Source organism: Rhinoraja longicauda, chromosome 16, assembly GCF_053455715.1.
Source record: "Rhinoraja longicauda isolate Sanriku21f chromosome 16, sRhiLon1.1, whole genome shotgun sequence".
In the NCBI taxonomy this organism is placed as follows: domain Eukaryota; kingdom Metazoa; phylum Chordata; class Chondrichthyes; order Rajiformes; family Arhynchobatidae; genus Rhinoraja; species Rhinoraja longicauda.
In genome coordinates this window covers 21,766,833-21,791,416 of record NC_135968.1, presented here as the reverse complement: position 1 = coordinate 21,791,416, position 24,584 = coordinate 21,766,833, and the positions used below count along the sequence as shown (strand labels likewise).

At 43.9% G+C, this 24,584-nt stretch overlaps 1 protein-coding gene across 1 annotated transcript in view; it reads right to left on the bottom strand.

The window, feature by feature from the left end:
* Positions 1-24,584, bottom strand: part of LOC144600829 (VPS10 domain-containing receptor SorCS1-like) — a 410,789-nt gene that overhangs the window by 6,602 nt on the left and 379,603 nt on the right. Inside the window, 2 exon segments of the mRNA XM_078412718.1 lie at positions 9,554-9,621; positions 21,966-22,071. Coding sequence (XP_078268844.1) covers positions 9,554-9,621; positions 21,966-22,071 — 174 coding nt within the window.

Below are 24,584 nucleotides of genomic sequence, written 5' to 3'. Positions count from 1 at the left end.
ATTCAAAGTCTGCGGCACTAGGGGACGTGCTCTGGGATGCCTTAATAAGATAACTGTGCTTTATAAATACTTGCTCCTGCCATTGTGGCTATTTACATGTAGGATCAGACAGTAACATTGCATGATGCGACTGTACAATGGTTATATAGAACATAGGACACTACAGCACAAGAACAGGCCCTTCAGCCCACAATCTCCACACCCAACATGATGCCAAGACCAAGTATTGTCTGCCTGCACATAATCCGTATCCCTACATTTCCTGTGTATCCATGTGCCCATCCAAAAGTCTCTTAAATGTCACTATCGTATCTGCCTCCACATAATCCCCAATAAAGCATTCCAGGCACCCACCCCTCTCTGTGTAAAAAAGAAAACTTGCCCCACTTATTTTCTTTAAACTTTGCCACTTTCACCTTAAAACTATGCCCTGGAAAGGATGCCTGGACAGTTTGCAAAGAAGTAGACCTTGGCATCTCAGTCAGTTTCTTTAACTTTAAAAAACTTAGTTTCGAACTTGTCTCGGTGAGCATTACGAACCACTCGCCATTTGAGAGGCAGAGAGAGGGAAGATAGTCTGAGTCTTGTCTCAGGCTGGAAATAACAAATACTAAAGAGCAGAGGTCTAAGGTGAGAGGGGGACAGTTTAAAGGGGGTATAAGGGCACGTAGGGGCAAAGGGCCTGTTTCTACACTGTACGACTCTATGACTCTATCTATAACTCTATATGCAAGGCAGGTTTTTACACAGAGAGTGATAGGTGCTTGTAATGTGCTGCCAGGGGAGGTGGTAGAAGCAGATACAATGGCAACATTTAAGAGGCATTTGAACAGGCAGGGAATAGCAGTGTAAGGAGCATGTGTGGGCATATGGGATGAGATGGGTTGGCCTCTTGGTCTGAGTAGTGTTCACCTTCGATTAGCGTGCCTGGGCCCACGCAATCTCCCGGTTATCAAGCACTTTAACTCCCTTTCCCATTTCCATACTGACCTTTCTGCCCAATGTCAGAGTGAGGCCACACGCAAATTGGAGGACAGCACCTCATATTTCGCTTGGACAGCTTACAACCCAGCGCTATGAATATTTCCATCATGGCCTTGATTTGTTATTTTCATACCTTTCATCTTTTTGTTCTTGCACCTTTTCATACCTCTAGTTTCCTTCTCCTCTGATTCCCAGTCTGAAGAAGGGTCTCGACCCGAAACGTCACCCATTCCTCTTCCCCAAAGATGCTGCCTGACCTACTGAGTAAACAAGCATCTGCAGTTCCTTCCTACACATTGTAATGCATCAGTTCCACAGTCAAAGTCCAAACTTCGCAATGGGTAACACAGTACCCCAGCTTATGGAAGCCTGATAACGGAGAGGAAGAAGCTAGGTCTGAGTTTGGCGTTGCGTGTATTCAAGGTTCTGCACCTTCAGCCGGATGGGAGCAGGGGAAAGAAGGACTGACTGGGGTGGGAAAGGTCTTTGATTATGTTGGCTTCTCTTCTAAGGCAAGAATGGATTGCAGATGGAGTCAATGGTAGGGGAACGAAGAAACAAAGAACTGCTAATGCTGGTTAATACACAAGAGAACACCAAGTACTGGAGCAACTCAACTGGTCTGGCAGCATCTCTGGAGAACATGGATTGGTGACATTTTAGACCGAGACCCATCTGCCTGAGTTACTCCAGCGCTTTGATGTCAATGGAGGGGAGTGTGACTCGTGTGATGGACTGGTCTGTATCTACAACTCTTTGGTGAACTCCCTTCCTGCCTTTGCAGCTTGATCATAACACCAATTCATCTCCTGCTGTGGTTGATAATCCAGCCAGTCGTTCTCAAGACCCGTGGCTTCTTCCAGACAATCTCACCGTTTCTCCCAGCTTGTTCAATTAAAACAAAGACCAAGTATCATTACTGGGGGGCTGCAGTTAAAATGCGATTATATCACAGCATGTATTTGCCTGTAATTTGAGATCATTTCCTCATTCCATTGCATTCAAACAATGCTGATCGTGATTGCTGTGCTCTGTCCACCACTGGTCTTGAGTTTTAAAACTATTGATGGTTGATTAAAGTTCATGATTCTGCTCAACGGCAATCAATGTAAACTGAAGAGGTGCTTATTACTGGAAATTACTCCATCCTGACTTTAAGGATAAAATACTGTTTCCTTTGAATTCCAGTGAGATGAATAAAAGTTATGATTTGGTTTCCTAGCTGCTAAAAATTGACTCATGCTGTCCTGTAATTAAATGGAGATTTATTTCTATTAATGTAAATTGTTTTAGCAATACATTGCCATCCTAACTTATTAAGTGCAATGTACAAAGTTGTCTCTTGGATGAGTGGAAGTGTAATCGTTGCAGCAGTGAACTCAAGGGTTTTGGTTGAAATGGAAATTAAGGATAATTGTAACAGTCTGAGCATCTTGTGATACTGAATAATCCATCACCCATCCATTATCCTTACTGCTGGCACCTGTAGCTGAAGATTGATCGATTGATTGAAAGATATATGGAAACAGGCCATTCGGCCCACCGAGTCCATGCTGACCATCGATCACCCGTTCATACCAGGCATGGTGGTGCAGCGGTAGAGTTGCTGCCTTACAACGCCAGGGACCCAGGTTCGATCATGACCACGGGTGCTGTCTGTACGGAGTTTGTACGTTCTCCCAATGACCTGAGTGGATTTTCTCCGGGTGCTCCAGTTTCCTCCCGCACTCCAAAGATGTACAGGTTTGTAGGTTAATTGGCTTCGGTAAAAAATTGAAAATTGTTCCCAGTGTGTAGGATAGAGTTAGTGTTCAGGGATCGCTGGTCAGCACGGACTCAGTGCCATGTAAACTGTTCCAATTTACCTTTAAAACGTGCCTATCCACGTACCTATCCAATAGTACCTCCTCTGGCAGCTCGGTCCATTTATCCACCGTCCTCTGAGTGAAAACTTGCAGAGGCAATGACTATTCTCAACCCACTGTGGTTCACAAGAGCATTGGTGGGGTCTGAGACATTTAGTTTGTTTAGTTTTGAGATAGAGGCCCTTCGACCCATTGAGTCTGTGCCGACCAGCGATCCCCGCACATTCCCACTACCCCGAGGTGGGAGCTGCTTTACATCCTCGTCGTCCACCCTGGGTAGGTCTACGGAACTGGCAAAATGTGCAGCAAAGCGTCAACTACGGTTCTCTGAAGCACCAATTGCCACTTTTGATTGTTGTAGCTGACATACGAAAGAAAGAGAGAAGAGAAACACTACCCCACACACACACTCGGGACAGTTTTACGTTTATACATTTATACCAAGCCAATTAACTTCTAAACCTGTACGTCTTTGGAGTGTGGGAGGAAACCGAAGATCTCGGAGAAAACCCAAGCGTTCACGGGGAGAACGTACAAACTCCGTACAGACAGCACCCGTAGTCGGGATTGAACCCGGGTCTCCGGCGCTGTGAGCGCTGTAAGGCGGCAACTCTACCGCTGCACCACCGTGCTGCCCATCTCCATCCTATTTAAATTGATGCTTGAATTCAGATGTCTAAATATGGCAGGCATTAACTAGATGTATAATAATGTGAACATTGCACAAACCATTTTGTTAGTTTTTGGTGTATCTTCTTTCCATTTCAGAGGTTCTGGCTGGAATACAGTCATCATTAGGGCGCACAGTGGCGCAGCTGGTAGAGCTGCTGCCTCACAGCACCAAAGACCTGGGTTCGATCCTGACCTCGGGTGCTGTCTGTGTGGAGTTTGCGTGTTCTCCCTGTGACTGCATGTGTTTCCTCCGACATCCCAAAGATGTGCATGTTCGCAGGTTAATTGGCCTCTATACAATTGCCCCTAGTGTGTCAGGGAGTGGATGCAAAAGCCGGAGGAATGGGTGATCTACGTTCGATGCGGACTCGATGCACCTGTTTCCAAGCTGTATTTCTCATTCATCAAATCTGCATTGGATATTCAGTCTCCACGAGGAAGGATTTAGTATATTTGTTAACAATCTTCTTCAATCCAAGGTATTTTGAAATGACAATCCTCACAGAAAAAAATAGTATTTTAGCTCTATGTCATTTGCTAAGCTTGTCATAATTACTGCTTAACAACCATGCCTTTTATGTTTGCGCTCCATCTATCCTCATTATTCCGCTTTTGTTTGACTTACGATATAATGTTTATATTTGAGAGCTTTTAGTCAAGATGCACATTCACATTTCCTTCAGATGTATATCGTCCACAACTAACGTCTCACAGACCATGTGAGGCTATCAGAACACTAATCCCAGCGACTTCGGTGAAATGCAGACAATAAAGTTCTCGATTCTTTGGTAGGAAGAGCATTTGTATAGAGTTTAGATCATGTAGAAACAAGGAACTACAGATGCTGGGTTACACAAAAAGACACAAAGTGCTGGAGTAACTCAGCGGGTTAGACAGCTTCTCCGGAGAACATTGGTGGGTGGCACAGTGGCACAGTGGTAGAGTTGTTGCCAGAGACCCAGGTTCGATTCTGCCCACTGGTGCTGTCCCGTAAGGAATTTGTACCTTCTCCCTGAGACCGCGTGGGTTTCCTTGCACATTCCAAAGGTTAATTGGCTTCCAAAGGTTAATTGGCTTCCAAAGGTTAAGTTGTAAATTGTTCCTCGTGTGTGGGATAGAGCTAGTGTATGGGGTGATCAGCATGGATTCAGTGGGCCAAAGGACCTGTTTCCACACTGTATCTCTGAAGTGTAAAATAAAGTCTAAAGATGATGTTTCGGGTCGGGACCCTTCCTCAGCCACCACAAAGTGCTGGAGTAACTCAGCAGGTCAGGCAGTATCTCTGGAGCACAAAGTGCTTGAGTAACTCAGCGGGTCAGGCAGCATGAAAGTAGACACAAAATGTTGGAGTAACTCAGCGGGTCAGGCAACATCTCTGGAGAACATGGATAAGTGACCTTTCGGCTTTGGGGCCCTTCTTCAAAGGTGTTATCTTTGTTACTGAGTTGAGTAGAGTTACTCCAGCTGAGTTACTCCAGCACTTTGTGTCCCGAATATAGTTTTTGCCTGACTGCGCTTCATTACAAGCTGATGCATTGGTAGTTTGGAGCAGAGGGATCAATAAGTGATCATTGCTAAAACAATTAATAATTCCAAACAAGGAAGTATCTTTTCATTTTGATTGCTTGCCTCGACTGTCCTGGAACACCTCAAAAAAAAAAACTTTGAGCCAAGATAAGAGGAATTCACCTTCACTGTTTCATGAGTTGCATCAGGAGCAATCCACATATTGAAAGTGAAGTGTCCTTGATATTTACCATTCCACTTTGCTTTGAGGAATGTTCCTCTAATATAAAGGTTGTCCACTTCTTCAAGGGCACCAGGAACAGAAGAAAATAACTTGGATTTTGATCGTGTGCCATTCACAATCCCAGAATGTCTCAAAGTGACTGGTGGCCTTTGAAGTATATTTGGAATGTTTGTTCTGTAGGGCTAATGTTGTTGATGGGCTAAAATTGGTTTTGGATAGCGATTTGTGGAGATTTTAGTACGTAGTTTCATCTTTCCCTCCTTATACTAGCTTCCAAATATATTGTGACACTGCATCATACTGTGCAATGTCCTAGAGAATGCCCCGAAGGAGAGCAGTGTGAGCCTTTGGCAGAAAGGTTTAATGCTACACGCATTTTAATTTCTAGTGAAAGTACTTTAGAAGTAGAAGGTGGAATTGGCCCTGTGTCTTTGAAGAGCAAGTTCTGTGGCTTCATTTGATGACATGCATATTCAATTCAGGTGATCGATTTCTGAATTTGTTAATGTTAACATATTAACAAATTCAGAAATGGAGTCACAGAGTAGGACAACACGGAAAGGGGCCCTTCAGCCCGCCATGTCCATGCCGGCCTTTTTGCCCATCTTCACTAATCCCACCTGCCCACATTATGTCCATTTCCTATAATATGTCTTACCTATTCAATTGCGTGTCCAAGTACCTTTTAAATGGAGTGATTGTACCTAATTTCACTGCCTCCTCTCGGGGTGAGTTCCAGATACTGACCACTCTTTGATTGAAATCTTTCACCTCAGATCCCTTTAAAACTCCCTTCTCACATCTTAAAGGTTGATAAGACAGCCATGGGGAACAACATTCTGACTATCTGTCCTATCTTTGCCCATTACGAATTTATGTCTCTTTCCATGTGCTAATGAGATGGTCTCAGCAATACAATGATTATTAAGCAACACACAAAGTGCTAGAATAACTCAGCAGGTCAGGCAGCATGTGTGGAAGGAATGAATAGGCATTGTTTTAGGTCAGGACCCGTCTTTTATCCATTCCCTCCACAGATGCTACCTGGCCCACTGAGTTACTCCAGCACTTTGTGTTTTGCTCAAGATTCCAGCATCTGCAGTTCCTTATTTCTCAATAATCACTGAGACTGCTTCAGCAGTTCTGAGATTTGGCAAGAACTTCAAATTAATTTTTCCCTCTGGCTTCACAATTCGCAACTCTTCAATCCTGTTTCACACCTTCCACTTTTATCTCTGCGCCTTTGTTTCAACAATCTGCCTGCCTCCCAACCCACACCCACCCCTGTGTCCACCTATTAGCCACCATGGTGGGTCCTACCTCTCCTTCCAGCTTTCTTCTCCTCCCCCCCCCTTACAATCAGACTGAAGAAGGGTCTAGACCCAAACCATCACCTGTTCTCCAGAGATGCTGCCTAACCTGCTGTGCTATTCCAGCACTCAGTGTCCTTTTGTGTATTAACTACATCTGCAGTTCCTTGCTTCTGCAAGGACAAGCAGAACAATCACCAGCTTGGATTGAGATGTGTCTCACTCATTGAGGATCCAACTAAAGCAGGCCTTGCTTCTGTCTGAAGGGTCCCAAACTGAAACATCACCCATCCTTGTTCTCCAGAGATGCTGCCTCACCCGCTGATTACTCCAGCACATTGTGCCTATCTTAGGTGTTCCTTTTAGCTCTGTCCTGGAATCAGCCCACACTGGTCATTTTACTGTGAGAAGAGGGTTGCATTTACATAGAGCCTTTTGTGACCTTATGTTGCCCCAAAGCTCCTTACAGCTAACTTCTGAAGGATTGTATCCTTTTGTAGGCTCTAAATGTAATCACAGCAGGGCCCCCACTAGCAGTATGGTGATGGCCAGGTAATCTCTGGTGGAGAAATATTTTTTGGCCGATGCACCAAAGAGAACATTCCTGCTCTGGGTTGCAAGAAATGTACTGATCATTTATGTTTACTTCTAAGGGCAGGTGAAGGCTTGGTTTAAAGTTCTCATCCACAGTGTTGTATCTCTGAAGGAGGATAACTGTACCACGATTATCAGCTTGGAATTTATTCTAGACTTTAGATAGCGGCTGCGGCTCGCTAGCAGTCTGTTCGTCTTTTTTCCTTTTTTTTTGTTGTGTGTCGGTGTTGGGATTTTTTTTTTTTTTTTTTGGTTGTGTGTGTGGGGGGTGGTGGTGTGGGTGGGGGGGTGGTGGTGTGGGTGGGGGGGTGGGGGAAACCTTTCTCTTTAGGTCTCTTCCTCATGGCGCGGGGTGCGGCTCGGCCACGGGGCCTTCCATCGCCCGGCTCGGCTGCGGGGCCTTCCATCGCCTGGTGCGGCTCGGCCGCGGGGACTTCCATCCCCTTGCGGGGACTGTGCGGGTCGGTCGGGGACGAGCTGTCTGTCCGTGGGCGTGGGGGGAAGAGAGTGGAAGTTTTGTTGCCTCCATCACAGTGAGGGGGTGTTTAGAGTCACTGTGATGGACGTTTGTGTTGGGGTCATGTGTCTTGTGTTCTTTTTTTTTTGTGTGACTGCTATGTAGTTTCGTTCGGTACCTTGGTGCCGAATGACAAATAAAGCTCTGTTGACTGTTATTTTAGAGATACAGCACAGAACAGGCCCTCGGCCCACTGAGTCGATGCCAAACAACAAATACTAACACTATCCTACACACCGGGGATGATTTTACAACTTACCAAAGCCAATTAATCTACAAACCTGCACGTCTTTGGAGTGTGGAAGGAAACCTGAGCACACAGAAAACCCACGCGATTACAGGGTAAACGTGCAAACTCCGCAGAGATAGCACCCGATTGAACCCGGGTTTCTTTCTTAGTAAGGCAGCAACTCTACCACATCACTACTGTGCCATCACTACAATGAAGCAAAGGTAGCATCAAACATTTCTCAAGCAAAAAATGATCCAGATTAGCCAGTTTTGAAGCTGTTCAACATTGTTAGAAATACTATTATTCTTTCTGGGAATAGTGTTTGGAAGTGGAGGTTGAAATCAAGGCTATATGGAATCAGTTCCTTTAAAACACTTAGATTGATTAGTAGGACTAGATGTTACAATCCCTAAGGTTTGCACTACAATTGACTGGTGTTGTTCTTGGGGGTGACCACTAGGTAATGTTGCTACCATTCAGACACATCTTCAGTTGTGTACCTCAACGTCACTGGGTGTTTCGGCCTTTTATCACAAGACACCCTCAGTTGAGGCTGGCCCACCGCAGGGTGATCAGACCTGGGTGTGTGTCTTATGGTTAGCCTCTAAATGGTCACGTGGCAGCCCAGACAGTATATTTTCTTTTCAGCCACAGCCAGTGACTGCTCCGTTCGGCGGCATCATAGAGTCATAGAGTGCAGAAACAGGCCCTTTGGTCCAACTTGCCCACACCGACCAACGTGCCCCATCTACACTAATCCCACCTGCCTGCGTTTGGCCTATATCACTCTAAACCTATCCTATCCATGTCTAAATGCTTCTTGAACATTGTGACAGTACCTGCCTTAACTGCCTCCTCCGTCAACTTGTTCCATACATTCACTACCCTTTGTGTAAAAGAGTTATCCCTCGGATTCTTATTAAATCTTTCCTCCCTCAGCTTAAACCTATGTCCCCTGGTTCTTGATTTCCCTACTCTGGGCTAAAAAGACTGTGTGTTTACCTGATCTAGTCTTCTCATATACACCTCAATATGGTCACCCCCCATTCTCCTCCGCTGCAAGGAATAAAGTCCTAGCCTGCTCAACCTCTCACTATAGCTCAGGCCCCCGAGTCCTGGCAACATCCTTGTAAACTTCTCTGAACCTTTTCCAGCTTGACAACATCTTTCCTCTAACATGGTGACCAAAACTGAACACAACACTCATAAATGTGGCCTCACCAACATCTTATGTAACTGCAGAATGACCTCCCAACCTCTATACTCAAAGGGTATGCCTGCCCCTTGGTTGCTTTTGCTTTTGCAACCAAAAGAGCGGTATTTTCCATTGTAGAAAGAGACCGTAGATAATAGGATTTGGTTTTGATCTTACTGTTCGTACATCTACTTGAAGGTAGGTGGATTCAGTTTTTTACCAGTACACAAACACACGCAGGCAATGGGCATGAAAAGGTCAAATGACACATTTTTAATGGGACATGAAGAACAAAGCAATGTCATTATTAAAAACAGATTTCTTTCTGGCAAAGGTCTATACACAATGCATGCTTTAAAATGAAATGTGGTGACAAAGTGATGTGAAGGGTATGGAGGTGGGCGTGAGTGTTGGGGTCAGGGCCCTGTACTCACCCGGTGCCCGCATTGGCCATTCCTCTCTGACGGTCCCTCCAACATGGTGGATAAGGCTGCTCAGAGCACTGCAAGACACATTGACATTTCATTGGCCTGCACTCTCACTCTGAGGTGAAGATGTGCCAGTCCAGGCATTAACAGGGCCTGGCATTCCAAGGCTTGTGCCAACTCTGAATAGAAACCAGGCCCGGTTTTTCTCTTTGCTCTGGGAAAGACAAAAGCTATGACATTCAACTCGAGGACTGAACCGCACAAAGCCTGGCACGCTGGCTACTTTGGTCCATCTGTGAGGAGAGAACGGTGACAGCAGCAACTCACAGTCCAGTAGCCACAGTCAACTCCCGATCTTCCATTTTGGTTTCGGTCAATTTTCAGTGCAAAGCCATGGAATTCCTCGCACCACTCCTCATCAAACCCCACCACCCAAATGGGAAAGCACACTTTATCACTCTCCCTATTACTGGCATGGCTAATTCAGTGTGGCCACCACTATCCTATGAAGGATGAGGCAAAAGCACAGAGGCCACAGGCTGTCCAGACCTCTCCATATCCTGGAAGTTCTCACTAACAGACACAAAAATTGGTATTGATAAGGATTTGCTTTGGCTTCCGAAAGAATAGTGTTTTCCATTGTAGAAAGATATCGTAGATAATACGACTTGGGTTTTGATCTTACAGTTCCATCAGCTGTATTCGTAGATCCGTTGAGTCAGTAGGATTGCGAATGACGAAACTGCTGCAAGTGTAGGTGATTCAAGATGATCCCATGCTTGATCTGCTCACCAAGTTGGGTTGCCTGACTGCTTGGTTGTCTGGCAGGGGCTCTTGTTGCTGCTTGGCCAACTTTCAGTGAGTTCAATGCACTTGTGTGGACATGGGGCCGGATATAGTGGCACCGACAACTGTGTTTTAGACTGGCCTTCAGTTGCATCGTCTGCCACTTGAAGAAAGGTCAAAGGTGAGGGGGGTTGGGGGAGGGGGGAGGGGGAAGGGAACCTTTCATGACCCATGCCCTGAACAAAATGAGTTGCTTCCCATCAAGAAGCAGTGGAATTGGTGCTGGGAGGCACAAGACAGAAGAAAGAAAAAGGAGGAAGGCGAGACTAGTAGAAATATTAATGCCATCACCACCTTTGTTAATCAGCTTGATGAAACTCTGCTCCATAAATTGACTACTTCACAGGTGACATGGGCTGGTCCAAATCTGACCAGCAGAATCATTGAATCGTCGTGAAACCTCAACCATGTGGGGAATAGGAGGTAACACAACAGGAAAAAAAACTATCAATTAAATGTTACTGTTGTCAAGCTGGGAAGGGGGCACAGAGGATTTATGAGGATGTTGCCATGACTCGAGGGCCTGAGCTATAGGGAGAGGTTGAGCAGGCTAACACAGGAGAATGAGGGATGAGCTTATAGAGGTGTAAAAAAATCATGAGAGCAATAGGTCGGGTAGATGCACAGAGTCTCTTGCTCAGAGTAGGGGAATCGAGAACCAGAGGACATCAGCTTAAGGTGAGGGGTGGGGAGAGAGATTTTAGGGGAATCTAAGGGGTATCTTTTTTACCACAAAGGGTGGTGGGTGTATGGAACGAGCTGCCAGAGGAGGCAGTTGAGGCAGGTACTATTGCAACGTTTAGGAAACATTTAGACAGGTACATGGATAGGACAGATTTAGAGGGATATGGGCCAAACACAGGCAGATGGGGACTGGTGTAGATGGGATAAGTTGGTCGGTGTGGGCAAGTTAGGCTGAAGGGCCTGTTTCCACGCTGTGTAACACTATGACTCCATGACTCTATGAACTAATTGCTGCAAGAACTAACACAGGTTTTATGAGAACTGTGTTCATGCGTGTGTGTGTTTAAGGGAAAGATTGGAGGTTTGTTTAATTTATTGCTATTTTACTTTATTTACCTAATTTCTGTGTGTCATGTTCATCGTCAGGGAATTCCTCTAGGCTGGTTAATTGACTTTGGGTGAAGTTGGGGGTGCCCTCAATTTGAGTAATTGGGCTTATCATCTCCTGCTCCTTCTCATTCTGCATCTGGGCATAAACGTTAATCCCAGGTATCTTCCTGTATAAAATGACAGACAGCCAATTAAGAAAATATATATACACTGGAAGAAATTTTTGTTTTAAAGTGGAGCCTATATAAGGACATGTGTTAGCTTGCTTTCATAGGTTGTGTTAGGTTGTTAGTGAGAGAAGGACGGATCGATTCCTATCAAATAAATTTCACACCAAGCCGACAATAGCCAGAAAAAATTAGTACGCGTGGAGTGCTAGTTTACCTACCTTGACTACAGTTCTTCCACTAGTTTAAAGTCACTCGAAAAGACACTAAGTGCTGGAGTAATTCAGTGGGACAGGCAGCATTTCGGGAGGACACGGATAGGTGACGCTTTGGGTCAAAACCCTTGTTCAGTCTGATCGTAGTGAGGTGGGGGGAGGAAAGAAGAAAGCTGGGAAAGGGGAGAGGCAGGACAAAGCCTGTGCAGGAAGGAACTGCAGATGTTGGCTTACACCAAAGATAGACACAAAATGCTGGAGTAACTCAGTGGTTCAGCGGGAAGAGGCAATGTTTTGGGTCGAGACCCTTCTTCAGACTGAGAGTCGGGGGAGAGGGAAACTAGAGATATGAAAAGGTTCAGAACAAATCAGAGTCTGCACCGATGACCAAAGAAAAGTGGAGCCCAGAATCGTTCATTGTAGGCTGTGGAAGAGGTGAGCCTTGGAGATAATAGGTGGACATAGACGGAGGTGGCTTTCAGTAGGCAGATGGTTGGTACAAAGGCCAGAGATAAGAAAGTAAAGTATGAGACAGGTTTTAAGAGTTGCATATAGTGAAGCTGGAGGGAAGAAAGTAAGAAAGTAGCTTGGAGGGGGTGGTGGAAGGGAGAAACAGGTGGGGGTGCAGGTGGGGATTACTCCAGCTTTTGTGTCCTTTTGTGTATTAACCAGCATCTTGAGTTCTTTGTGTCTACCTAATGTTGCTCAATCTCCATTTGCAAATAGGAATTGTTCTCACATATTCAGAGATAATCATTGATGGTCAATGGCAATTTAAGACCATATTGTCATAGATGTATTGAAGCAACAAGGCTGTCGTGCCAAACAAGCTGATACCCAAGAGAGTAATCAGGCAACACAACAAGTCTGAAGAAGGGCCTTGAGCCGAAACGTCACCCATTCCTTCTCTCCAGAGCTGCTGCATGTCCCACAGAGTTACTACAGTTTTTGTGCCCGTCTTCAATAACAATAAAAATAGGTGAGTTCAGAAGCAGCTTTATGTGTGAAGAATGTGTAGGGTGACACGGTGGCATGGCAGTAGAGCTAGTGCCTTACAGCACCAGACACCCAGATTCCATCCTGACTATGGGTGTTTGTCTGTATGGAGTTTATACGTTATCCCCGTGATCAGCATGGGATTTCTCCGAGATCTTTAGCTTCCTCCCACACTCCAAAGACTTACAGATGTGTAGGTTCATTGGCTTGGTGTAAATGCAAAAATTGTCCCTGGTGTGTGTAGGTGTTAATGTGTGGGGATCGCTGGTCGGTGCGGATTCGGTGGGCTGAAGGGCCTGTTCCGTGCTGTATCTCTAAACTAATACCCTAATAATAAACTAATTCTGGACAGCACACTATGGGAGAGAGGTCACGTCATTGGAGTGAGTGCAGAGGAGATATGGAAATGGCCAGTACACAAGGAACGAGAGAGGCGTTGAGAGAGGCGGAATGATGAATAATCATTGATGAAGGATCAATATAGGTAGCATAGACATTGTGGGCTGAAGGTCCTCTTTCCTGTGCTGTACTCTTCTGCATTGTATGATCTCCAGGTAAAATGATTACCAAAAGAACAGGCGATAAAAACATTTGTTACCTAGTGGTGTTAGACTCTGGAACGCACTCTGCAAAATATTGACCCAAGAAGCTGCTGATGCTGGAGACTGGGGTACAGACCAAAGTGCTGGCTGATTTCAGCGGGCCAGGCAGCATCTGTGGAGAGAAAGGGGTGGCACAGTGGTGCAGTGGTAGAGTTGCTGCCTCACAGCACCAGAGACCCAGTGAAGAAAGCCAATAGAATGTTGGCCTTCATAACAAGAGGAGTTGAGTATAGGAGCAAGGAGGTCCTTCTGCAGTTGTACAGGGCCCTAGTGAGACCGCACCTGGAGTACTGTGTGCAGTTTTGGTCTCCAAATTTGTGGAAGGATATTCTTGCTATTGAGGGCGTGCAGCGTTGGTTTACTAGGTTAATTCCCGGAATGGCGGGACTGTCATATGTTGAAAGACTGGAGCGACTAGGCTTGTATACACTGTAATTTAGAAGGATAAGAGGGGATCTTATCGAAACATATAAGATTATTAAGGAGTTGGACACGTTAGAGACAGGAAACATGTTCCCAATGTTGGGGTAGTCCAGAACCAGGGGCCACAGTTTAAGAATAAGGGGTAGGCTATTTAGAACGGAGATGAGGAAAAAAAAATTCAGTATGAGAGTTGTAAATCTGTGGAATTCTCTGTCTCAGAAGGCAGTGGAGGCCAATTCTCTGAATGCATTCAAGAGAGAGCTAGATAGAGCTGTTAAGGATAGCGGAGTCAGGGGGTATGGGGAGAAGGCAGGAACGGGGTACTGATTGAGAATGATCAGCCATGATCACATTGAATGGTGGTGCTGGCTTGAAGGGCCGAATGGCCTACTCCTGCACCTATTGTCTATTGATCCTGACCTCGGGTGCCATCTGTACGGAGTTTTCACGCTCTTCCTGTGACCGCATGGGTTTTCTCCGGGTGCTCCAGTTTCCTCCCACATTCTAAAGACGTGCGAGTTTGTAGGTTAAAGTTGGTCTCTGTAAATTGTCCCTATTGTGCAGGTTAGTGCTAGTGTGATCGGTGGTCAGCGTGGACTCGGTGGGGCGAAGGGCCTTTTTCCACGCTGTATCTCTAAAGTCCAAGGTCTAAAGTTGACGTTTCCGGTCGGGATTCTTTTTCAGACATCTTCAAAATATTGGTCGAAGCAAATTCAACAGTGACCTATAGAAGGGAGTGAAATGGCAGGGGGCTGGGAGAAGGAATGGGACATTGGGACAGCTAAGAGCCAAGGAATAGAATGGGATGTGTGGCTTCCCTCAACACTGCATGGTTCATGCAAGGGATGAGAGGGGCAATAACTCATGAGACAGGTACGTTCAAGTCCATTCTCATGTTCTCAGCAATGTTATTCACAAACCAGCAGTGAGTTTCAATAGAGCAGCATCCATGAGCCAGACTGCTGAACAATAGTGCTGATCAGATATAGTGCCACAAGTCCACAAGAATAGTTAGTGACATTTTATGCAGCCTTCAGAGAATGGAAAGCAAATCAACTGAAAGGGAAAGCAGCTTTTTGTTCAGAATTGTAAAAATAAATCTGGGAGCCAGCATCAAACAGAGGTTGGTCAGGATGCAACAGAATAGGGCAGGCGGTTTCTTAGGAATGCACCTTTGCATTATAGCAGAACTACCCACATCCCCTGTCTACGGCAGTAGTCTGTCTTCAAATCACAGAGTGCCTGATGCCAAAGCAACTTCTGGTGATAAGTAAATATAAATATCCTAAAGCCATGTCCTAGTTGAGCCCTCGCTCAGCACAAATATGTTTTGTCGGCCATCTTGTTGTTGGAATGCATTGACTCAAGTCTTGAGACAAGTGTCTGATTACTTCGTGGAGGTTTTATGGAAACAGTCTTTTTTCACGTACTGTTTAAATCCAAAACAGCTTTTTTCCCCCTGAAATTGTTGATATTTATTATGCCAAAGCAACTTCTGGTGATAAGTAAATATAAATATCCTAAAGCCACGTCCCAGTTGAACCCTCGCTCAGCAAAAATGTGTTTTGTCGGCCATCTTGTTGTTGGAATGCATTGACTAAAGTAACACAGATTGTACAACTCAAGTGGACCTTTCCGATGCATTTGCAAAAGTTGATTAAAGTATAAATACTGGAAAGGGACACTCTGCAGATGGGAGGACATCAGGCACTCTGTGATTTGAAGACAGACTACTGCTGTAGACAGGGGATGCGGGTGGTTCTGCTATAATGCAAAGGTGCATTCCTAAGAAACCATGTTTAATAGATAATCATGTTATCAAGATAGATGTGTCAATGGGCAAGAGAGGATTATGGGCTAGAGTGTTTTTTGCAATGGCAAAAAAAATCCAGTAATATTTTCAAAAATAGAGATCTTTCTAACAGGCATAAGTTTATTATTGTCACTGCATGTTAAAAATACGAAAGACTGTATGTTATATTATTTAATGGAGTATTATTGTAGAAATGTCAAAAGAAGCAATTACTTGACCATTTTAATGGCTGCACATTGTTATAGTAACAGCAGCAGCATTCTTGAGACAAGTGTCTGATTACTGCGTGGAGGTTTTATGGAAACAGTCTTTTTTCACGTACTGTTTAAATCCAAAACAGCTTTTTTTTCTGCTTGTCAATTTCAGATATTATTTTTAAGTAGTTCTCTAGTTCTCCAGTTCTCCATCCAAATTACTTCATTACCAATTCGGACCAAGTAATGCAAATAGTGTCCCCGAATACATCACTCATGTTATATCCAATTCATATTAATGAAACACACATTATACCAGTATACTATCTGTATCTGGAAAAGGGAATCAAGGAAGAAAACAAAGATAAGTTGTTAAGCCCTGATAAAACTAAGTATGGGACAAAAGTCTGACACACCAGGGGAAAACAGAAGGTTCTATTCACTTGCAGTTGAACTAAAGTGGAAAAACAGTTAATTATGGTCCGGTGGGGTAGATTGAATGAAAACAGCAAACAATCAATTTGTCGATACATTTCAGTGAAGGAATTACAAATTAATTTTGTATGCGGTTCAATATCTCAACAAGAAAAAAAAAGAAAAATCCCATTGCAATTTTGAAATCTCACCTATAGATCATACCACAGTTCCCCTGAGTTTGCATGTTTGAATTCAGGCATCAATAATCCAGGCCAATCGTTCTTTGATACTGCTCATTCATAAATGACATCGTTATTTTAAAGATGTTTCTATTGATGAGGAAGCCATTAATGAGATGTAACATTTAAATGTAAAAATGTTACAGAGAAGGGGCTAAAATGAGAACAACTATTGTACTGTCCAGTTGCAGTGGTAATCAGTGTAGATGCTGAATATTTGGAAACTAAAATGGAGACACTGGATCTTCACAGCTGTGTCTTTCAATTTCCTTTCTACCTAGTACAAGACATTGGTGAGGCTATACTGTACTTAGAGTATTGTGTCAGTTTTGGTCACCCTGTTATAGGAAAGATATTGTAAAACTGGAAAGAGTGCAGCGCAGATTTACGAGGATGTTGCCAGGACTCGAGGGCCTGAACTACAGGGAGAGGTTGCGCAGGCTAGGAGTGCAGGCGGATGAGCGGTGATCTTATTTGGATTAACCAGCTTTCATTAAGAAGCCATGCAGAAAAAGAAAATACTGCCTTTGTTTAGCTGCCAGATAAGCACGTTGCAATAGCAACTTCTCATCTGAGATGAAGGGTGGCGCAGTGGTAGAGCTGCTGCCTCACGGCGCCGTGGACCCAGGTTTGATACTCATTAAGGGTGCTGTCTGTATGGAGATTGCACGTTCTCCCTGTGACTGTGTGGGTTTTCTCCGGGTGGTCGTTTCCTCCCACACTCCAAAGAAATGCAGGTTTGTACGTTAATTGGCTTCTATTGATCAGCCATGATCACAATGAATGGTGGTGCTGGCTCGAAGGGCCGAATGGCCTACTCCTGCATCTATTGTCTGTGTATCTATTTTCTATGTAAATTGTCCCTATTGTGCGGGATAGTAGGGGTGATCGTTGTTCGGCGTGAATGGTAGGCTGAAGACAGTGCCTGTTTCCATGCTGTATCTCTAAAAACAGTATAGATTGTAATGTCCAACAGGTAAGTTTTTATTTTGATTTTAGACTTTAGAGTTACAGTGCGGAAACAGGCCCTTCGGCCCACCAAGTCCGCACCGACCAGCAATCACCCTGCACACCAGCACTATCTTACACACACTGGGGACAATTTACTATTTTTACCAAAGCCAATTAGCATACAAACCTGTACGTCTTTGGAGCGTGGGAGGAAACCCCAGTCACAATGACCTAATCCTTAGTCTGTGGCAATGTATAAACGACATTTTCCCAGTACTCACTGCTCCCAAAAGATAGAACAAATATCCATCCACTCCCATTTAAGTAGTCTCTCTGTAGTTCAAAACATTCACTGTACATCCACAAATGTATTTCTGTTCTATTCTGCCAGTGATTAGCCAGGTAGTGCAAGTTTGCTCTTGCCCTGACATTTGCTGCATTTGCAATTCAAGAATGTGCTATTTGTTGTTTGTAAACTCCAATGCCACATGCAGTCTTTAATGACTGCATTGAAAATAACAGGCTGCCTTGCATTAAGAAGAAGTATGGTGGCTTCTGTCAACCTCTTGCGTTCATTTATAATGAAGATAATTAGGATGGACGTCAATGCAAGTAATTGTTCATATCTTTTAGTGCAGCTTCAAAAATTCCATTATATTAATTACATTAAGCCGCGTTAATTCCCGACTCTGGCATTAGCATTGGCCTTGGCTTTCCTCCGTTAAGTGTTTGTTGAGAGGGGGCAGTGGCGCAGAGGGATGGTCTTGATGCTCCATGAGCTGGGAGCAAGATCGAACATGCATACAGGTGAAGTTTGGCAATCATTCACATGAAGGAGGCAATTCAATTAGAGGCAATGTGAGTAAGCCAGTCCGGTCTACGTAAGGCAGAACAGAGAGATACACAGTGGGAATCTTGGTTAATGGAATTAAATTTACAAGAGACGTTCACCTGGCGTGGAATATTCTCACATGGGTTTAACACAGAGTCGAATATCTTCCCCTTAGGGAAGCTGCAACTGAGATAACGAATCTTTGTTCCAGGCATCAGTGATTGTTATAAATTACAGGCAACAAGATTCACAAGAAAAGACTGGTGTTTGTTTTTTCTCATAGTCCCTTGCCTGAGCCCAGAAGGCAGAGAGCTTTGTAATAATAATCCTGCCTGATTTTTTTTCCTTCCATGCATTTCGCCAGCAGCAACATTAGATCGATTCCGGATGGGCCGCGGATTCCTGCGCACTAGTTGCTCCATCCAAACAATGCTTCATGCCCAGTGGGAATGGCAAACAGAAAATCCAATACTGCCATTAAAGGCTAAAGGAGTACCATTTCTCTCGATGGTCCACAGCAAGAAACATTCTGCAATCAACAACCCTTCCTTGATCACAAGAACAATCCTGGTTCACCCACACATAGTGCACTGTAGACAGTGCGGGCACTGAATGGATGGACGTATTTATTAGTTTAGTTTAGTTTATTGGTACAATGAAAAGCTTTTGTTACGTGCTAATCAGTTAGCGGAAAGACTAAACATGTTTACAATCCATCCATCCACAGTGTACATATACAGGATAAAGGGAACAATGTTTAGTGCAAGATAAGGTCCAGTAAAGTCCAATTAAATATTGTCCGATGGTCTCCAATGAAATAGCTCAGGAGCACTCTCTAGTTGGAGAGAGGAAGGTTCAGTTGCCGGATAAAAGCTGGGAAGAAATTGTCCCTGAATCTGGAGGTGTGCATTTTCACACTTCTGTACCTCTTGCGTGATGGGAAAGGGGAGAAGAGGGGGAGACTGTAGTGAGACTCTTATTAGCTTGGAAGGTGTGCAGCAGAGGTATGCAAAGAATGGTACTTGGATTCCAGGGTTACATTTGGTGTTTTAGTTCAGATTCAGATAGGTTTACTGTTAAAAACACCAGGACGCAATGAAATACCTTGTTCACATGAAGGTCATACAATAAACTACATGTGGTAATGATAGATAAAAAAATACAAACAATGAATGCAAAGCGGCAGAATGGTGCAAAGATTGTCGTGCAATCTGAAGTCATGCAAAAAAAACAGTGCAACAAAGGAATAACTGAATGAGGTACAATTAAGAGTAACTGTATGTGGCAGCACCTCCAAGAACTGGTGTGAATAACATGAGTGCTTTAGGAATGGGGAAGATGCTGTTCTTAAATGATGTCTGGCCTTACAAGCTCCCAGAAGGTTGAAGAGAGAAAAGAAAATGGCTAGGGTGCTAGGCATCTTCGACGCTACAATGTATCGTGAAAATGGACTGGATGGAAGGGAGTGATGGACCCATGGTGGACTGGGCTGTGCTCACCACTCTCTGTGCGTTCAGGTGGTCAAGAGCAGAGCAGTTGCAGTACTGGGCGGAGATGCATCCCATCAGAATATTTTCTTTCGTGCATCTGTAGAAGTTTGGGAGATTCTTCATGGACATGGCAAAAGGTGATGATGTTCAGGCCCTGTCATTGTTGCCTGGCTTCCCATTGACTGAATCGAACCTGGAACTTGGTTTGGAATTTTTGTGGAATTATTGCACAAACAAGAGTGGCATTCTGCTGCTTTCAGGAGGGTTAGGATGTTACCTAAGTCATAGGAGCAGAATTAGACCATTCGGACCATCGAGTCTACTCTTCCATTCAATCATGGTTGATCTATCTTTCCCTCTCAACCCCATTCTCCTGCCTTCTCCCCTTAACCTTTGATGGTAGTTAACAATATTCGGCGCAGAACTAATTGTTCAAAGGAAGCTATTTCCCGTGGTGAGGTAGTCCATGGCTAGGGGATGTGGTAGAAAAAATAGTGCCATACAGGAGACTTGTAGACTCTCACTACACGACAGATTGGAGGTCTCTCTTGTAAACAGTAACTGGTGGCTATTCACTTGGTAGGTTAACAAATTGCTTTAAAGAAAAACAGCATAAGGTTGGAAGTCTGTGAACAAGCCATTAATTAACCAATGGCAGAACAGGTTAAAAGAGTTAAATGGCCTTTTTAAAGTTCTGCATTCTGGTACATTGCTCAACCTTCTTTGTTGTATTAAAAAAAAACAAACATCATTATTCTGGAGAATGTCTCTTCGATTCTCCACAGGGAGAATGGGGGAGGGGCAGTGGGGAAAGGTGAGCTGGGAATGAATCCTACCAAGGTGCCAGTGTTGCCAAACCGGCCATCCGCGAGTCACGGCGCCAGGCGGAAGAGGGCTCTGCCCGAGCCAGCTGCCTACCCCTTTTCCGGGGTTACATCCGTGCCCTGGTGGTGTTGGAGACCCTGGGGGACCCTGGGGGATTTCCGGGACCGGTGGGCACCGCGGGGGATTGGATGTATCCTGGATGGGGATTGTAATATAATTGTATAATAGTTTCAATTGGTATATTTGTTTGTATAATATTCTGGTGGTGGGTTCTGTTTTGGTTTTATTGTATTGTATATAATATTTTAATATTTGAATAAATATTTTTGATTAAAAAAAAAAAAGTGCCAGTGTCTATGCTAAATGCCCCCCCCCCTTCCCCCCCACCCTGAAGGGTCAATCAAACAAATCAAGGTTATCAAAAGGTTCTCGTGAACCCCATTTAGTCAACAGTTGAACTAATAGTGTAAAGGCCAAAGTCTAAGGTGAAAGGCCTGGATGGGGTGATTGTGGAGAGGTTGTTTCCAATAGTGGGAGAGTCTTGGAGCAGAGGCTATAGCCTCAGAATAAAAGGACGTACCTTTAGAAAGGAGATGAGGAGGAATTTCTTTAGTCAGAGGGTGGTGAATCTGTGGAATTTCTTTGCTGTGGAAGCCAAGTCAATGGATATTTTTAAGGCGAAGATTGACAGAATCTTGATAAGTATGGGTGTCAGGGGTTGTGGGGAGAAGGCAGGAGAATGGGGTTCAGAGGGAAAGATAGATCAGCCATGATTGAATGGCGGAGTAGACTTGATGGGCCGAATGGCTTAATTCTGCTCCTAAAAGTTATGAACTTATAAAGTAAAGTTACATGGAGAAATCCTGGGAACTGTCCATTTTGCTTAAAAGAAGATTTTCATGTTTTTGCTCCAAAAGAAAATCGAAGTACAAATATCTCAGACAGAACCAGGGTCAGTGGCACTAAGTGAGATACATTGTCGGGAGAAATTACTGAAGTGAAAGGAGTAACTTTGGAAGATTGAGTGCTTCACCCTTTTACCACTCTTTTAGCGCCCTGAATGCGATTGATCAGGAATGCCATTTTTGACCATAATCTGTTAAATGAAATAGGCACGCTGATAAATATTATTCTTTGAATACTACGTTGTAATTTATATTCTAAACTGCAGCACAACATAAAGGTTGTAATGTAGAAGAAAGTAAAACCCTATGTTGGATTATAATCTTAGCTTTTTTTATAATGTTAAAGGAAATGTGGTGGTATTCCACTAAATGTACTTTAACAAAACAACATTCACCGATACACCGTCCAATCATGCAGACATACTTTACCTTTTAAACTTGTAGATTATAAAAACCGCTAAGCCAACAAAGGCCAAAGACAACAGCATCAACAAAGCAGAACCACTGTGTCCTGGGCTGGAATCCACAAGAGGAGCTGTGGAAAGAGTTGATATGTACATCTCATATACCGGGTAATGTAACAAAGAGCAAGCAACATTTAGATGGACTTTTTAGCTACCGCCTTTATAATAAGGACTGGATATTAATATTGGACCAAGCTGAAACATACGAAATACAAGCAGGAATAGGTGATTGAACTTCTCAAGCACTGGGCCTGTACTAGCTATGGTTAAGAAGGATGAGGGTGGACCTCATTGAAACTTACCAAAGAGTAAGGAGGATGTTTCGACTAGTCTCAGAGTAAAAGGACGTAGCTTCAGAAAGGAGATGAAGAGGAAATTCTTTAGTCACAGGGTGGTGAATCTGTGGAATTGCCACAGATGACAGTGGAGGCCAAGTCAATGGATATTTTTAAGGCGGAGATTGATAAATTCTTGATTAGTACTAGTGTCAGGAGTTATGGGGAAAAGGCAGGAGAATGGGGTTGAGAGGGAAAGATATATCAGCCATGATTGAATGGTAGAGTAAACTTGATGGGCCATTTGGCCTAATTCTGCTCCTAGAACTTAAGAACTTATGAACATATGAAGCCTGTTCCGCCATTTAGTAAGATCATGGCTAAGGCATACCTTAAATCTACCTACCTGCCCCATCTCCAATTAACCAGATTAACCAGATTCTCATGACAACCAGAAGTTTATTGATCTCAGTCTTGAACATAAACAAAGACTAAATATTTACAGACCCTTGGGATGGAGAATCCATAATCTTCTAGGACAAGAACAATTTCCTCATCTTAGTCCTCAACAACCCAGCCTTCTCTTTGTGACTGTGGAACAAGCTTCCAGAGGAGTTAATTGAGGCAGGAACTATCGCAACACTCATGAAACATATAGACAGGTACATGGATAGGACAGGTTTAGAGGGATATGGGCCAAATGCAAGCAGGTGGAACAAGTGTAGAAAGGACATGTTAGTAGGGGTGGGCAAGTTGGGCCAAAGACTCTAAGACATTGGCTTAGGGTAAAGGGGAAGTGATTCAGAGGGGGTATGAGAGAGGTTTTATTCACTAAGAGATTGCCAAGTACTTGAGAAGCACTGCCTGAGAGAGTGGTTGAAGCTGGGTCACAAACAACATTTAAGAACTGTGTAGATGACATGCTTAGGTATCGAAGGCTAAGCCATGGGCCAGCATGGAAGAGTTGGGCCGAATGGTCTGCTCCTTGCTGTACAATTCCATGATTCTATAATTCTCTGATTAAGTGGATTCATTGAGATATTTAAGGACTGAAGTGCCCTATACTTCTAATGCTTCTTGAAGAAGTAAGTGCCTTACAGTTGCAGTCTTCTTCACACGTTGTGATTTAGAGAAAATAGAGCATGAGCTAGTGTAATATAAATCCAAGATGACACATATGCATCAAGTGAATGAAGTGGAATGTGCTTCATATTTTCCCGGAGCTCAGTCTTCCCTCTGTTCAATGACATTGGAAGCTTCAGAAAATATCTGATGGAAATTGTTTCCAGCTACTTCAATTTTTATGTTTCCCTAGAGCAATACCAAAGGAACGAATAATCTGGTCTTGTGTAGACCATGTCACATTACTTAATCACTCTATGGTTCTGGGTGCCAATTTTGATGATAATAGGCAGGCAGATGGAATTATTCTTCTGACTAAGGCTTTTCATTTGAAGGAATTTTGGAAGACAAACCTACTTTCATTTGAGGCAATTTTCAAGACAGATCAACACCTTTGACAAAAAAGGTTTATTCATGTCGGCATGGCGGCGCAGTGGTAGAGTTGCTATCTAACCGCACCAGAGTCCCGGGTTCGATCCTGACCACGGGTGCTGTCTGTATGAAGTTTGTACGTTCTCCCTATGACCTGCATGGGTTTTCTCCGTGTGCTCTGGTTTCCCCCCACACTCCAAAGAGGTACAGGTTTGTAGGCTAATTGGCTTGGTAACATTGTAAATTGTCCCTAGTATGTGTAGGATAGTGTTAGTGTGTGGGGACCGCCAGTTGGTGTGGACTTGCTGGGCCGATGAGTCTGTTTCCACGCTGTATCTCTAAACTAAACTAAACTAAACTAAACTAAACTAAACTAAACTAAACTAAAGTCGATAAACTAAACTAAACTAAACTTCAGTCTGAAGAAGGGTCTCGACCCGAAACGTCACCCATTCCTTCTCTCCTGAGATGCTGCCTGACCTGCTGAGTTACTCCAGCATTTTGTGAATAAACTAAACTGAATGTCATCTTTATTTTTTGTTGAAGAAACCACTGTCTTTTCAGGTCTAAAATGTTGCTTCAGATGTTGCTATTCACAAAATGATTATGTTAACTGGTTCCACCGTTAGCAGCCATATATCCCTTCGTTATCACCTCTTCCACAGCCAACAATGGACCATTGTGGGCTCCATCTTTCCTTAGTCACAGGTGGCTGCTCTGATTTGTTCTGAACCTTTCCATATTTCTATTTTCTCTTTCCTCTGTCTCTCATTCTGATCAAGGGTCTCGACCCGAAATGTCACCTATTCCTTTTC